Source organism: Glossina fuscipes, unplaced genomic scaffold (genome assembly GCF_014805625.2).
Source record: "Glossina fuscipes isolate IAEA_lab_2018 unplaced genomic scaffold, Yale_Gfus_2 142, whole genome shotgun sequence".
Classification (NCBI taxonomy): Eukaryota; Metazoa; Arthropoda; class Insecta; order Diptera; family Glossinidae; genus Glossina; species Glossina fuscipes.
The window spans coordinates 1,012,995-1,029,187 of record NW_023998485.1 but is presented as its reverse complement, the minus strand read 5'-3'; the positions used below and the strand labels follow the sequence as shown (position 1 = coordinate 1,029,187).

The following is a 16,193-nucleotide window of genomic DNA, read 5'->3' as shown; positions in this document are numbered from 1 at the left end:
GGTAAGGACAGCCGAAGCAACCTATTTTCATAGGGAGGAAGAGAGGCAAACGGACGCAACCCAAATTTCTAAGGGCAAACGGCAAGAATTGCTTTTGAACAGATTCAATCAAATCTACGTAGCACCTATATGAAGGAGACCACACAACTGAGGCATACTCGAGTATAGGTCTAACCAAACACATGTAAAGCATTTTCGTAACGTAGGGATCATCAAGCTCTTTGGACCACCTTTTCATAAAACCAAGCGCGGATCTAGCTTTGCTTATCGAAAGCTCAATATGCAAGTTGAAACGCAACCTATGGTCAAATAGAACGCCTAAATCTGTGATCGTATCGATGTCCTCCAACTTATGCGAATCTATGAAATACTGAGTAATGAATGACTTTCTTCTTGAGAAAGAAAGCTTCTTACATTTGCTCAGATTTAGTTTCAGCAGATTCGAAGAGCACCATGCAACACAATTATCCAAGTCGCTTTGAAGCTGATGTGATTGGGATTCAACAGAGAAGGAAGAAAACATTTTCACATCATCAGCATACATTAAGATCTGGCTGGAATTAACCACCGATGGGAGATCGTTAATGTATAAACTAAATAAGATGGGACGTAAGTGACTTGCTTGAGGTACGCCAGACGTAACGGGCAATTCATCCGAGATAATGGAGTTAAACAAAACCCTGAAGGATCTATTGTGCAGATAAGAGCTTATCTATTTCACTAAGTAGGGTGGGAAACCAGAGGCTTGGAGTTTAAAGATAAGTAGTCTATGGTTAACCATATCAAATGCTTTGCTTAAATCAGAGTAAATAACATCTGTGCGAGAGCCACTAGAAAAAGCCTTGAAAACATGACAGGTAAACTCTAACAAGTTGGTGACTGTAGATCGCCCTTTCCGAAAGCAGTGCTGGTGCGGAGAAATATACGAATTAATGGCAAAGGCCAAATGCTGAGTCACAATACGCTCGAACAACGTGGGCAAGACACTCAACTTGGCTATGCCTCTGTAGTTCTCAACAAATTGTCTACTTCCACTTTTGGGGATAGGAATAAGGAAACTGCTCTTCCAACATGAAGGGAAAACGCCTAAATACAAGGACATGTTAAAAAACTTTGAGATCACACCACACAACTCGACAGCGCAAGATTTAGGTACACATGATGGAATTCCATCAGGTCCTGGCGAACAACTGTATTTTAGAGAACTCAACCCTTTGAAAACATCATCTTTCGAAATAACCAAGTTAGGTATTGAAACCGAGTTAGTTATAGGATATGGGCGGTTTGCTGATAAATCGAAATTAGCAATCGAAAAGTTTCATCGGAAATACTCAGCAAATAGATTTGGGATTTCAAAATCATCCGAGGAATCAGAGCCATTAAAAGAAACATGAGAGAGATATGTGGAAATTTTTCTTTTAGAGTTAACAAATTTAAAGAAGAATTTAGGATTAGCAAGCAGAGAGGCTTTAATGAACTGAAGGTATCTGCAGTAAAATGATGGTTGAGGGAGTTAAATCTATGCCTCGCCACCGAGTAAGCGACATAGTCGAGCGCAGAGCCACTTTTCGAATATTTTTTGAATAGCGAGTTTTTTCTATACTTGTGATATTTAATTGACTTATTAAACCACGGGGGACATCTGCTTCGAGGTCGACAACGCTTGATCGGAACACATGCTAGATTTAATGTATTGTAGAACGATGGCAATAATTTTTCAATACTACCGGTTGAGAAATCAAGCGTCAGATGTGAAAGACGATGTTTTAGTAATACAATATTGATTTTATGAAAATCATAATAATTATTTAAAAAATTTGGTTTGGCACATTAAGGCATTTCAACAAACCATCATTAATATGATGAAAGGAAATGCATATTGATGGATGATAAGGATCCTCAGGTAAACTAAAAGGTGGACAGCGATTTACGTAAATCTCGGGAAAATTGGCAAAGCAGAGATCAAGCAGTCTACCATTACAATTAGGGGTGCGATTATATTGACCCAAATTATGATCAAACAATTCACTAAATTATAATAAATATTCATTTTTAAAATTTTTTAAGCTTTTATGCTTATTAATCATAAATTAAAGAAGACTGTAAGTTCAAAATTATTTCGTACATTTCTGAGCTAATTGTAAAATAAATATGGTGGACGGTAGGAAGTGGTGGATTAATTTTTTCTTAAAAATACCGTCCCTTTTGACAGTTCTCTCAAATAGAGAGTAAAATGAGAAAAGAAAGAAAAAAATGTGTTAATTTTAAATTCGTTATGGTGGACGTCACGATGTGGTAGATTAAATTTTTTCAACAATATCTTTCAGTGAAATAAAAGGTGAAATATAAATATTATAATCCATTTACTTTTTTATGACGATAAATAAAAGCAGGGGCGCCAAAGAATGTAATGGTGGCGGGTATGCGAGATTCGGATCTTAGCCCAATATAAATTTTTTGTTTAATTCTATTTTTGGAAGGGTGATTTGGCCTTCTTCATTCGTTAGCAATTCTATTGCTGTCAAGAGGAAATGTTGGCGTTTCGCTTTTACGGCGTCTTTGCAATGTTAAAAATTACTAGTCAATATACTGTTCTTTTCATATTCCGAGCAGAGCACAATATTTTTCAATTTGACAATTAGATTTACTGAGAAATCCAAGAGGGAAAACGCCTGACAAAAACCTTTATTAACACCTCGGATGTTACTTTAGTTCAAGTTCATTAGCCCGTAGTTAGCTAAGAGCTAAAAAGAACTGCTAACTAGGTTCAATTAGTAAAAGTAGTTGCAGTGGCGTCCTTACCAATTCCTTTAAAAGTTATATGAATATTTTTATTGTAAACAAAGACGGAAATAATTTTGAAAGAGGGAAAGAAGCAAGAATATGTTTTGTGAAAAAAATGTCCAAAGAAGCTCTTCCCTTCTTCTTGAACTCAATGTATTCCTGAACAATATCTATGCGTATGTTTAATAGTATTTGTTTTCTTATCTAAGTTTCGACATTATTATACCAAAAGCAATTCTCTGTAATATAAGTAATAAAAAGTTATTTCATATTGTGTTTTAAAAAGTTTAAAATGCTTGCATTTACGACAACACTTACTATCATTCTAGCGTTACCCTCTATCAGACTGACCGTATGTTAAAATTGGCACTTCTTTTGTAATACCTACAAATACAGAAATAATATTCATTTCACATTCGCAACAGTCTTGCCCGAAAATTTCGATGGTATATTTGAATGTTGTTGTCGCATAAATTCTGACTTAATCGCACACTTTTACTTATATTTTTCTAAAACAATTTAAAATTAATATAAAGGTTTATAAAGGTTCCGAAGCAAACGAAAGGCTCAAAAGTGGTTGCAATCGTAGTCGCAGTGCGTTTAAAATTGTTATCCTTTTTTATTGCTTTCAAAGAATTTCATGAAAATTTTACAAATCTCTATATGAAAACATACCTTTATATATTTTTACATCTTATACATACTTTTAAATATCATATATCATAAAATCTCATGTAAGATGACTTTAATTCTATTATGCCCTTTTTTGACATTCATATAGGATATCTTATATTCACATACTCGGTCGGCACCGCTACCGTAGGCTAATGTGTCTGCACAAATAATTTTTTATACACAGCCTCTCTCTCAGATTCATCTATGTTTGAAAATTTTACAATGTCTCGTTCGAATCAGGATTTCGCGTAAAATATATTCAAAATATATATTGATTTAGGTAGGGATTACAAAGATTCTACATAATTCGTAAATGGATTTTCTCTTTTTTTATTTACGAATTACTCGTTATCACCCAAAATATGGGAGTTATTGAACAATGAAAACAAGAAATTGTAAATAAATTATGAAGCGTTTGTAAAATATTCTTCACTCTCTAAGAGACAAACGTTGTGTTCATCGTAATTTTTCTTTAAGCCGCGGACAAAATATAAATGACAAGTAGAGAAGAGACTACGAACATGCCGGTAGTACTATTATTATTGGTATTACTGCCACTAATTGTTTATGGTAAAGAATCAACGCGTTGTGGTTTTAAGGTAAAAATACTTAATTCTAAATATAAATATTATACTATATATACGAATACTAAATACGAATATAAATAATGACTATATATACGAACATATAATTTTAGTCTTGTCCTGTATCGAAGAAGAATCTAATTAATGTGCATTTAGTGCCTCACAGCCATGATGATGTTGGTTGGCTTAAAACTATGAATGAATATTATTACGGTACTAGTACCAACATACAAAGAGCTCATGTCGAAAGTATTATGGATACTGTGGTAGAAGAGTTATTGAAGGATGAACGAAGAAGGTAGTAGCCATGTGACTAAATATAACAATTTAAAATTGAATATGTTTACCGTTAGGTTTGTGTACGTGGAAATGGCGTATTTTTCCTTGTGGTTTAATCGTCAAAAGCCGGAAATGCAGGAGACTGTGCGAAAGTTAGTCAAAGAAGAACGTTTGCAATTTGCTGGAGGTGCTTGGACGGCTAATGATGAAGCCACTGTTCACTATCAGAGCGTTATAGATCAGTTCACTCTAGGTTTACAGTAAATAGCCTTTGTTTCTTCTTTTAAATGAAATTAACAAGTCACCAAAACTCTCTCTCTCTCTAATTGGATTTAAGATTTTTATCAGAAACGTTTGATAAGTGCGCTCGACCACGGGTAGGCTGGCAAATCGATGCTTTTGGTCATTCAGAACAAATGTCTTCCATATTAGCTCAAATGGGTTATGATGGACAATTTTTTGCTCGCGTTGATTTCGAAGAGAAGGAAGGACGAATGAATAATCGCTCAGCCGAAATGATATGGCAGGCCAGTGCAAGTCAAGATGAACGTTCGGAAATCTTTTCCAGCATTCTTTACAAGCATTATTCCGCACCTATTGGTTTTTGTTTTGACATCCTGTGTACCGATGATCCCATAGTTGACGATAACAATGAATTGAATAATGTTGAAGATAAGGTGGGAAAGTTTTCTTTTGCAAACACTTTTGCTTGAAATTTTATATAATTGTGGCTAGGTTGACCAATTTATTGATTACATTATTGGTATGTCGGAGCATTATCGAGCTACGAATTTGCTTGTACCTATGGGCGATGATTTCCATTATATGGTAGCTGCAAGAAACTTTAAAAATATGGATAAATTGATCAAGTATGTTTGCGTAAATTTAATTGCATATATATATGTCTGAATATTAGTTGTATATAATTTTAAATTAAATATTGTTAATTTTGTATGTATATCAAGTAAGCAAGTAATTAAACAATATATTTTAATTAATGTACATTTTTATGAACTAAATTGAAGTGCGTACACTTTCGTTTCCTCTTTTGCCAGCTATGTCAATGCTCGTCAAGTGAATGGTTCATATGTAAATATCTTTTATTCTACACCAGGCTGTTATTTGCAGGCTTTACATAGAGCGCAGTTGACTTGGCCTACCAACACGCAAGATTTCTTTCCATATGCTGATAAACCGCATGCTTATTGGACTGGTTATTTCACATCCAGACCTACGTTCAAATATTTTATACGCTTGGGTAATCATTTTTTACAAGTTGTTAAACAATTAACCGCCCTTTCTAAGCTTCATAATATTCCGGATGCCATGAGCAATTTGAGCAAATTAAAGCAATCATTGGGTATTATGCAACATCATGATGCTATAACTGGTACCTGCAAAAAACATGTGGTTAATGATTACACTCGTATTCTGTCATCAGCTTTAACTAGCGCTGAACATACAGCAAAAATGGCTCTTCAAAAGTTAACTTCTTTAAAGACCGGTGAATTCGTTAGTTGTTTCCAGTTGAACATAAGCATATGTGAATTCACACAAAATAGACCAAATAATTTATTAGTCACCGTCTACAATCCGTTAACTCGTGCCACAAAGCAATATGTCCGCATACCTGTGCCGCGTGGTTACTATATGGTGAAGGATTTCCAAGGAAATGCTGTTAAATCTCAGTTGGTACCGTTACCAGAAGAACTGATTGCTTTGAAATATTTAAGGCCGAACTTGACACAATATGATCTAGTATTCGAGGCTGATGTTGCAAAATTGGGACATTATCATATAAAAAGCACAAATCGAAACTCCGAGCCTCAGAATCTGAGTGTTGACTCTGAGATGAAAGAGCTGAGCAAAGAACCCCACGGCGAAATGGTAGGAAATTCAGTAAGTGCGTTCGGCAAATATTAAGTATACAGAAACGTTTTATTGTTTGCTTTTTAATTTTTATTATAGTTGGTAAAATTATTCTTTGACAACAACGGCTTTCTATGGAAAGTTGAAATGAATGGAATATCTGCGAACGTGAGTCAAAAATTTCTGTTTTACGAAGCAACAAAGGAAGGAGATAAACAAACTTCTGGAGCCTACATATCTGCACCTCCCATTCAGGGGGCGAATATAAGGAGCTTTAAAATAGATCTAAAAATTTACGATGGCCCTTTGGTCAAGGAAATTCATCAACATTTTAATAATTGGACATCTCAGGTGATTCGCATCTACGAAGGTGTGAGTCGGGTAGAGTTTGAATGGTTAGTAGGCCCCATACCAATTGGTGATCGTCTAGGAAAGGAGGTAGTAACAGTATTTAGCAGCGATATTCGTAATCAGGAAATTTTTTACACCGATTCGAACGGCCGTGAAATGATACATCGCAAACGAAATGACACGAAAGAGATTCCCGGCAATTACTATCCCATAACTGGCCGAATAGTTTTAGAAGATGACAAAAAACGTATGACCCTTTTAAACGATCGTGCTCAAGGAGGCTCGTGTTTGGGGGATGGCACTTTGGAATTGATGTTGCATCGACGTTTACTTCACGATGATTCACGAGGACTTGGCGAACCCCTGAATGACACTACTGTGGCGCGGGGTAAAATTTATTTGATTTTAAATCCGGCGGATAATGACACAGCGACAGAAGAACGTTTAATTCAACAGGAACTTCACCTACCAGTTTGGTTATTCTTTAGTCGATCTTTTCAAAATATTAATAGTACGGTGAACGCAAATTTTTCCTCTTTACCGGAAGGTATCGAAGTTCTTACTTTAGAACCTTTTACAAGCCTTAAAAGTCTTTTACGTTTGGAGAACATGTTCGATAAGTCGTCAATAACTTTCAACCTGAAACCTTTTTTAATGTCACTAAAAGCTGAAAAAATACATGAGACTACTATAGATGGCAACATGCTTCTCAAGGATATGAAACGTCTTAAATTCCAAAAAGATGAAAAACCCGTGAAAAATTTGGAATATTATACCGCTAAGCATAGGCCTTTAGAAGAAAAATTAAAGGCGAAAAACAAAAAGTTCGAAATAACTATGGAACCAATGCAGATAAGAACTTTTATACTAACGCATAAAAACTTTGATGTGGAAGACATTCAGCTTTATGCTAATAGATATCAACCCTTCTAAACCTTTGATGATGTTCGTGAAAGCTGTCAAAAGTAACGAAAAAGATTTCCATTATTTTATAAGTTTCCGATTCCCGATTAAGTTTATTTTTTCAAAATTTCATTTTAAATAATAGCTACGCAAAAGTCGAGAATTTTATATGCTATATATTGTTATGAAATTCGCTCTTACTAAGATGCAGTCTGTATCACTAGATCGTGGGTATTTTGATCAAGAGAAATACACTTCAAAATTCTTTTATTTTACTACTTTGTCTTTCACAACAGAAGGAGTATTTATTTACAATTATATTTCTTAACAGTAGAATTATTCACAATTTATTTTGGCCGTACTCTCAGCTCAAATGTTCTTGCCCGATCAACTCTTCCTTCCACAAATATTCTGTTTATGTACATTTTTACAAGCGTGTTAGTATACCTGCTTTTCCTCTAATCGTTTTCATCGGCCTGCAGCTACATGAGGCGCCTGCGAATGCTTATTTCGTTTTTCCTTCTTTAGGGAATTTATTATTACGAAAATTACTTAGCTGACATTAACTGAATTTGGGATTTTCGTAACAATATATTAGACTTTCTCGCATTTAAATTTTTACTAAGGAGTAAAATATTATCACATTATAGTAATGACAATGACATTTAATTCAAAATATTCCTGAGAGAATACCCTTTGCTTAGTTTAGTTGTGTTAGCTTAGTGGATGAAATTATAACTTGACCAATCTTAACCTAGAATTTGAATTTCAGATTCAAAATCGTATCAATAATACAGAATATACAACCGTATCAACAATTTTTCTTGTTTATGCAAAATATCCTACACTTTAGTTTAAAAAAAAACTAATGTGACTAATTGAAGCATCATGACGACAACTAACAGCACAACCGCCACGTGTATTAATCTTTGCGTTTGTAACAGAGAGTCTGATCGAAGGCTATCTAATGTGTCTTTATTCTTCATCAGTTTTTAACCTTATCTTACCTTAGTTGTAGCCATGTTTGTCATTTTAACCAACAATTGTGACTTACATTTTATAATTAATGTTAAACTAAGATTTGGAGAAAATATTTTTGAAGACTGGTAAATTAGTTGCAGAAGTTTGTCACATTTACCCACCATAGGTGAAAAATTTTATTTTGCGTCCTGTATAAATATTTCGTCCAAACTGTTAAACGATCGGAGCAAACGTGGCACCAATCGAGTAAGTGAGTGTGTTAGTTTGAGGCACAGGCAGAAGATTCGTGGCTATCTAATATACATTTTTCGCCTATTTTCCACTATTATGGTTCCTTAGGCGTATGTAATGTCAAAATAAAAAGTAATAGAAATAAATATTTATTTATTTTAGGCCATAAATAATCAATACATAAAACGCTGCGAACGCCAAACCAGTTAGTACATAACCCCTCGCGTATCATATCGTCTGAGAAGTATCTAGTTTAAAAATTATAAATTTTAAAATAAGAAATGTCAACGGTTTTTTCGATTTTTTAAAACCACAGGACTCAGCTTACCTTATATTGTGGGCTAGTTCTTCCATCGAATTGACTCGTTTTCAATACCACCCTGTGTGCAGGAACTCGCGATGTTTCTATAAAATTGAAGGAGACAACTTCATTTTGGCGACGAGGACATGACCCCAAGAGCTCTTCTCAGCCCATGTTGTAGACCGCTTTTTGCGTTGGTTTTGCTGGAGACTACGGTCACGGTTCCCGGTTTTGAATTTTTTGCACGACATCTCTAAAACCGCTGTCCAACTGTTTTCAAAGTCACTTAATCAACCCGTAGCTTTAGCGTCATTTTTTTTCCAGTTGGTTGTAGAATAATGAAAAAACACAGCGCCGTAAATGCCATCACTCTATACTTTCATAGCCCCAATTTCAAAGTTATTTAGATCTACAACTCCGGGAGAAATAAATGCGTCAGATATATTTTATAAAGCAATTTGACTGATTTTCTTTACACATCTAATAGAGAATAGTTAAGCCGGTTTGAGGTACTTTAATCCTAAAAATATTGTGAACTATTTATTTTCGGCTTTGCAATCGTTGTTGTTGCGGACGCTGACATATTTTTTCTCTATAATCTCGTAATTTAAGCTTTTAATCTTAAATATTGCTTAATTAAGCTGAATAAAGGAAGAAAAAGATACAAAATCGATATAGGAAAATGGTGTATATATAATATATATTTAATATGTATTATGACGAGTAAAATTGTTCCGCGTTTTGACCTCATAAGTCCTCTCTCAGTGAGGGAAGTGTTAGGTTAGATAAGTAGATAATTTTGCTAAGTTGGCATGACAAATAAGTGTTTTGGGAAAATCCAGTCAGAAACAGAGGTACGGTAAGGTTGGCAGGCGACAACCTTGAAGAATAAGCGAGTCAGGTGACTTCTACACTGTCGGAGCCGAAGAGCCGACCCTTTTCAATTTGTCTTTCTCTTCTCGATTAGAAACCATGTGTTTTTAGACAGTGATAACAATTTAATTCCTTTTTCTTTTAAAACGTGAATCGAATATAAAACTTTTGAGTTGGCTATGAGACAATTCACCATAACTTCTGAATATCAAATTAACTAAAATTTTCCTCCCCTCTAGCCGAAAGTAAGTAAAATATCGTGCAAATAAAGAAAACGTTGCGACAAAAAATAAATTTCTTGTGGGGTTCCTGGAACTTCGCGAGTTTATCCCAGGCATCACGCAAATGGCAGATAATTTCCTCACAAGTGGTGCGCGAGCAGAGACATTTTAGTTCTTATTATCGTGAATGACGTTATCAACTTGTGAAAGAATGGAAAAAATGAATGATCCAGCTTGCATATATGCGTTGTGAACAAGTGAGATTGGATCAATATTAGTGACCAGGCCGACATCAATCAGCGAATTTCGAGCTTTGGGAACCACTAAGGAAAAAAGGGAGCATAGTCGAGAGATTGGATCATTCGAGTGAAGGGCTACACCCACCGAAGGGCAGCCGATAACTTGTCGTAAGGAGTAAAACCAGATAATAGTTTTATGTCCCTACTAATATCAAAAAAAGGAAAGCAAACACAAAAGAGAAAACAGCTATAAAAAATATTAATAACAAATAAAATCTTGTTTTGTTACCCTTCCTTCCCGCGTTTTTCAGAATTTTGTTTTTCCACTCGTTTCGTAGTTTTTCCGAATGTTTGAAAAAGGAGATATTTTAGAAAGAACAACATCCGACTGTAGATCTAAATAACACCTTCTTTCATATTACATTCTCTAGTGTTGTTTATGATATGGAACGTTCCATAATCACATGCCCTGAATAGATTCTTGATATCTTATTGTAGCATACCGTAAAATATTTGTTCGTAGATGAGGTTTAGTATTTCTAGTAAATGATTATAATTTTTCCGAGTAGTGCATAGATACAACTAGTAAATGTACCTAGTAGGAACAGCAAGTTAACAAATTTGCGACGAGCTTAAATTAAAAATACATGGCTTGTCCAAAATTCGTTCAGTATCTGTTGATTGAGACTTCAACTTCTGGTTTTGTTGGATGATACTAGTTTCAGAGATAAATTAAACTGCAATATGTCTTGGATTGACAAATGATAATAATAAATACTAACATTGATGTTTGCCCGACTTTAGTAATTAGATAAAAAATCGTTCTGAGAAGCCGTTTTAATTTTTCGATAAGAAAGAAAAATTGTTCTGAAAGATCTGTCTAAACACAATGATTTCGAATTCGTGGCCAATTTTTTGCGATAAGCTTCTTTAGGGGAGTTTGGTATATGAGCCACTGGGCTCAATTTATCGGCAGCGAGTATAAAGCGGAGATTGCTAACAGTTTGATGGGGTTACAAGCGGAATACAAGACCCTCACGAAAACCGAAGCCTCTAAATTCAAGACAACATCGGGAAATGAATGTGTTTCCCCGACTACTACTATCCATGAAATGTCGGCCACCCGCGAAATGCCAACACCTAAGAACGCTCGCGACATAAAACGATTTTTGGAGATGGTCTCGTGGTGTCGCCGATTTGTCCACTGAATAGCTGAAGGAATGTAAACACTAGCGCTGGATTGAAGAACAATAAACTGCAATGCCAACGACCAAGCTAAGGTACAATCTCATTATAGCTTCGCCGCATTTCTCATACACTTTTATCTTACGTAATTGGGGAAGTTATCCCCGATAATGGTGTACAATAAACAAATGGACGCTTTTAGAGTCACCTACAGGTATTCGAGGTAGAGCATCAATTCACTTTATAGTATATCGCACGAGTAAACCTGACAGAAAGAGTATATCGAATCAGCAAAACAAAAATTTTCCAATATTTTCTTGAGAAACACGCCATGTGGAATAAAAATCTTTCCTAGAATACACTCGCTGTGAACCCTGCAGCATCAGACTCCAACGGCTACTCAACAGCATATATTATCCAAGGACCCCGACCGTGCACATTTTACGACCAACTGACGGCAAACACCAAAGTTATAACCGCAAAAGAAAGCCCGAAACCTCCGCGATTTGTTTCATAGTATACGCAGAGACCTCAAATGAACATTTTCCAAACGACGACGATATTTTAACTGACATCGGTGTCGCTGGAAACCTCAGACTGAAAGTGGCTGCACCACCTACCACCAAATACTTCCGAACTACCCACAGGGTGAAAAAGCAGGAAGCTCAAGTCGCGACTACCTTGACGGATGATACCTGCGCCAACGCAATCCGATTTAGTCTTGCGAGGACGAGAAAATGCACGGTTTGTCCGGGACCGGCCATGTCTCCTTATTACGTGCACCGAGTTTTGCGCGAGAGCTCAAGACGCTAAATCGGGGCCATGTAATCGCATACCACAAGCAGCGGGGTTTGCTCCGTCCCGAGCTTCTAAGGCTACTCCAAATCCCCATGGAAAAAAGTAACCGTTGAGCCAACGTATCGTTCAGCCCTCAAACTCCCTCCCATGTTGAAAGTTTGAACAAAATAAAAATTTAATACTTTATAACATTGGATATAAATGGCAAATTTTTGCCATTTTACTCCGGGTGCTAAAGCACCGTCCATTGAATATATCTTTACATTTTTATACGTTTGGCAGTTGTAGTTTATGATTATAAGCAAAAAACCAACTTCTTTTTCTTTTTAAAGCACATTGTGGTGCTGTAGGCAAGTCCTCCGCCTGATTTGACTCATTTTCTTTACAGACTTAATTCTAATGCTTGTATCAAATTTGAATCCGATAGCTCCATTTTTGCGGCTAATACTATGTTTACAACACTGCATAGACGGATAGACGGATATGCTTAGATCAGTTCAGACTTTGATGCTAATTGAAAATAGATATACTTAATCGGGCCTCTGAAGTTTCCTTCCGGGTGTTGGAAAAGTTTTGACAAGATGAATATACTCTTCATCATCTAATGATAGATACAACAAATGAACACTTCGACTGATTCATGAATTAGTGAAGTTTCTAGTATGTATATATATAATTAGGTATTTGCAAACATTTTGAACACCGAATTCTACAGGTAAAAATCCTAAAAAAATGGTAATGGGGTGTACATAACGGTTGAATTCGATGGTTTTGATTTTCCTCTACATAAGATAATTGTTTTCCGTTGAATATTATTGATTTATTTATCTAATCATGGAGGGTTCAAAATTCTTCTTCTTCCAAATTCGTTACTGTTGTTGTTTATTTAAAGAAATCTGCTGCCGTCGCTGCTCCATCATATTCCAATTGCCGGTTTTGGCCTCAACGGTTTAAAATTGGCGACACGAATTGGCTGAAAATGCCATTTTTTGTCCACTCCTTGCAAGAGTTTTCCAGGATACACTGTTGCAGCTCGAATGGTAAGTTCTGCCACACCCGGCGTACTTACCAGGCATAGCGTCTCATGATTAGCAATTGTTCAGATCGGAGCAGCGTGGCTTGGCTGCTAGGTCCGCAAATTTGAAGAAGTGCGAAAATGAGTCAACGAGTGGATCGCTACCAAACCAATATAAGTTCTTTCGACATGATATCTCCAAAAATATTGTAAACTGTCATAGAAAATGATGGAAACTATTGTGATTAATATATATTGTACCAATTGTCCACAATAAATGCCTTTTCCAAGTAAAAATTATCAAAATTTTTGCATACACCTAGTGATTTGGTGTGTAAAAGTATAAAAATAATATCAGATTCGGTTTATGAGAGAATAACGTGTAGCGATTACATCTTCTCGACGAATTACGAGCAATTGCGTCTTTTTTCTTTCTTACAATCTTTAATATTCAATTTTTGGCTATCCTTTAATACAATATAAATTTGAAAACAACTTTAAAACTTGAAAAATAACTTTAAAACTTGAAATAAAAAATATGAATATTCTCACATTAACTTTTGTTAAAAAACATTATTTGTCGCCAACTTTTCCCCTTATATTCTACTTATTTTTTCGAAATAAATATCGACAGACGAAAGTGGAACAGTGCGCAAGGTGAAATGATTTTCAAGTTTTTCCATCGAAGCGAAAGCTAGCTAACCAAAAGTTATTTATTTAGTATCATAGTAAAAGGTTAAGCACCTTGATATGCCTGAAAATTTGTATGCTTGTATACTGATTGTTTTCAATGCAATCTATTTGAGTTTCAAAACTTGATAAGCCAGCAAAGACTTCATGTGCGTTCGGCCCCACAACCCGACGTTTCATTGTATAACACTTACAATGGTATAAAAGAGTAACCGGGACAAATGTGGGAGAATATAGATCCAACTTTTTTTTTACATCGTAGACGCGCTCCTTAAAATTCCGCGCATAAAAATCGTGTAAAAAATACTTTTGATGTATGGTAAATTTGATGATTTGTTCCACAACTTTAAAAAACCGAGTAAGAGGAAAAAACGCTATATGTCTTCAAAAATCGTGCAAAAAAGATAATAGTGAAATCCTTATTACATATTTATAAAACACACACAATTCATTTTTATTACAAGGAAGTAAGGGAGTTATATTTAGCTGGAAGCGAATTTTGTATACCTGCCACTAATGAAATCGTTAGCTCTCCTTGCTTTTGCTAATTGTCATAAAAAAGTGGACAGGATAAAATATTTATGTTGCACCTTTTACTTTACTAAAAGGCATTGGTAAAGAAAATTAATCTACCACCGTCTTGACGTCTACCATAATTAATTTAGAATTAACACACTTAGCTTTTCGCATTCCACTCTCTAAACCCTTTTACATGACACCCATATAGACGATAATTTTCAGAAAAATTTTGTCCACAATGTCGTGACGATCACCACAATTAAATTAGAACTAACACACTTCACTTTTCATATTCTGCTCTCCAAGCCCTTTTAGTGGTACCCATATCGCCGGTATGGTTAAGAAAAAATTAATCCAATAGATTATGGTCTCCACCATATTTATTTTAGAATTAACGCTTTTTTAGGCAGATAATATGTCCTTATTTGAGGAATGTACAGAATAATTTTAAGCAATGGGTCTTGTTTAGTTTAAGATTAATAAGCATAAAACCTCAAAAAACTGATAAAAAGATAATTTAATCACTTGTAACCTTGTGTGTGTCGATTATTTCCACTTTAGGACATAAATAATAAAATGGTTCGCAAAGCAAACGTGATATATTTGTTGAAATGGGTTGCGTTCAATTTACACTCCAATTGGGGCTTCTGCTAAACTGAGTATACTCCTATCCCCACCCTTCTGTCGTGGGTATAAAAAAAAACATCCGCCTGAGTAGCCGAAGACAAAGATTCTCGACCCGACTCAATGGCCGTGGGATCGGACCACAAGTGCGGTAGAGATTTTCATAAAGCCTTGGATGCTAGCGCTTTAAGACTTTAGTTTAAAATTTATTTCTCTGGGCAAATTAATAATAATATTAAGAAGCATGAGTATATAAAAGAATTAGCACCATAAGTTCTAAAAGCTAAGTTACTGCTATTAACTATCGAACATAGTGGCAGTACAAATATGGAACGAGTGCGAAGTTTAAATGGAAGTTTAAAACTATTCCGACATATGACGCTGCTTCAACTTTTTATTATGTCGTGAAGCACGCTCAACAATCAGGACAAACAGGAACTTGGAATTGCCTTACTTCATAAGAATCTTTTATAATTAACGTAGATATGTGGGAAAGGGATATATGGGGAACTTTAGCAGTGACAACATTTGATCTCGTAGTCTGATAATTTTAGGAGATGTCAAAACACTGGAATTGCATTAAGGGTCTAAAATTTTTTATAACATGGTTTATACGTTTTAATTTTTCTCCATGTTTAAACATATACTTTACGACAAACGGCAACTATAAATATATTGTACATCTTTCATGGCCTCAAGTAGGATTTTTATAATTCACTTACGTTTCTATTTTTGTTTAGTTTTTATAATCATCTTTTTGTTTTTTCAATGCCGTTCAATTATTAATTGTCTTAGCAAAGATGCGCACGAAATATTAACATACCTCACCTTTTAACAAAGACAAAATTTTGCGCTACACACGGTGGGTTATCTTCACGCCCGTAAATAATTGCAGCTGACATTTCAAAGGTGACCACCTATGCTTTTTTCGCTATATACGTCTTGTTTGGATCTCTCCTTCTTGGGCAGAACTTTCGTAGTAAAAAAAAAAATTTTTTTTAAGGACGAAATGCAAATTGCAAAAAAAAAAAGAAAACAAGCAAACAAACGAAACAACTAAATAATACGTAA

At 35.2% G+C, this 16,193-nt stretch overlaps 1 protein-coding gene across 1 annotated transcript; it reads left to right on the top strand.

Moving 5' to 3' along the window:
- Positions 1-3,933: 3,933 nt before the first annotated feature.
- Positions 3,934-7,608, top strand: LOC119641101 (lysosomal alpha-mannosidase-like). Its single transcript, XM_038039544.1, has 7 exons — positions 3,934-4,058; positions 4,157-4,341; positions 4,397-4,582; positions 4,660-4,999; positions 5,058-5,191; positions 5,378-6,221; positions 6,291-7,608. The coding sequence occupies exons 1-7, from the start codon at positions 3,954-3,956 to the stop codon at positions 7,473-7,475; spliced, it is 2,979 nt and encodes a 992-aa protein (XP_037895472.1). The 5' UTR covers positions 3,934-3,953; the 3' UTR covers positions 7,476-7,608.
- The last annotated feature ends 8,585 nt before the right edge of the window (positions 7,609-16,193 follow it).

Excerpts from the sequence above, each read along its gene's own strand:
- LOC119641101 (XM_038039544.1), top strand. The coding sequence starts at position 3,954 with ATGACAAGTAGAGAAGAGACTACGAACATGCCGGTAGTACTATTATTA. Across the intron at positions 4,342-4,396 it reads TTGAAGGATGAACGAAGAAG|GTTTGTGTACGTGGAAATGG; the intron begins GTAGTAGCCATG and ends GTTTACCGTTAG. Across the intron at positions 4,583-4,659 it reads CAGTTCACTCTAGGTTTACA|ATTTTTATCAGAAACGTTTG; the intron begins GTAAATAGCCTT and ends ATTGGATTTAAG.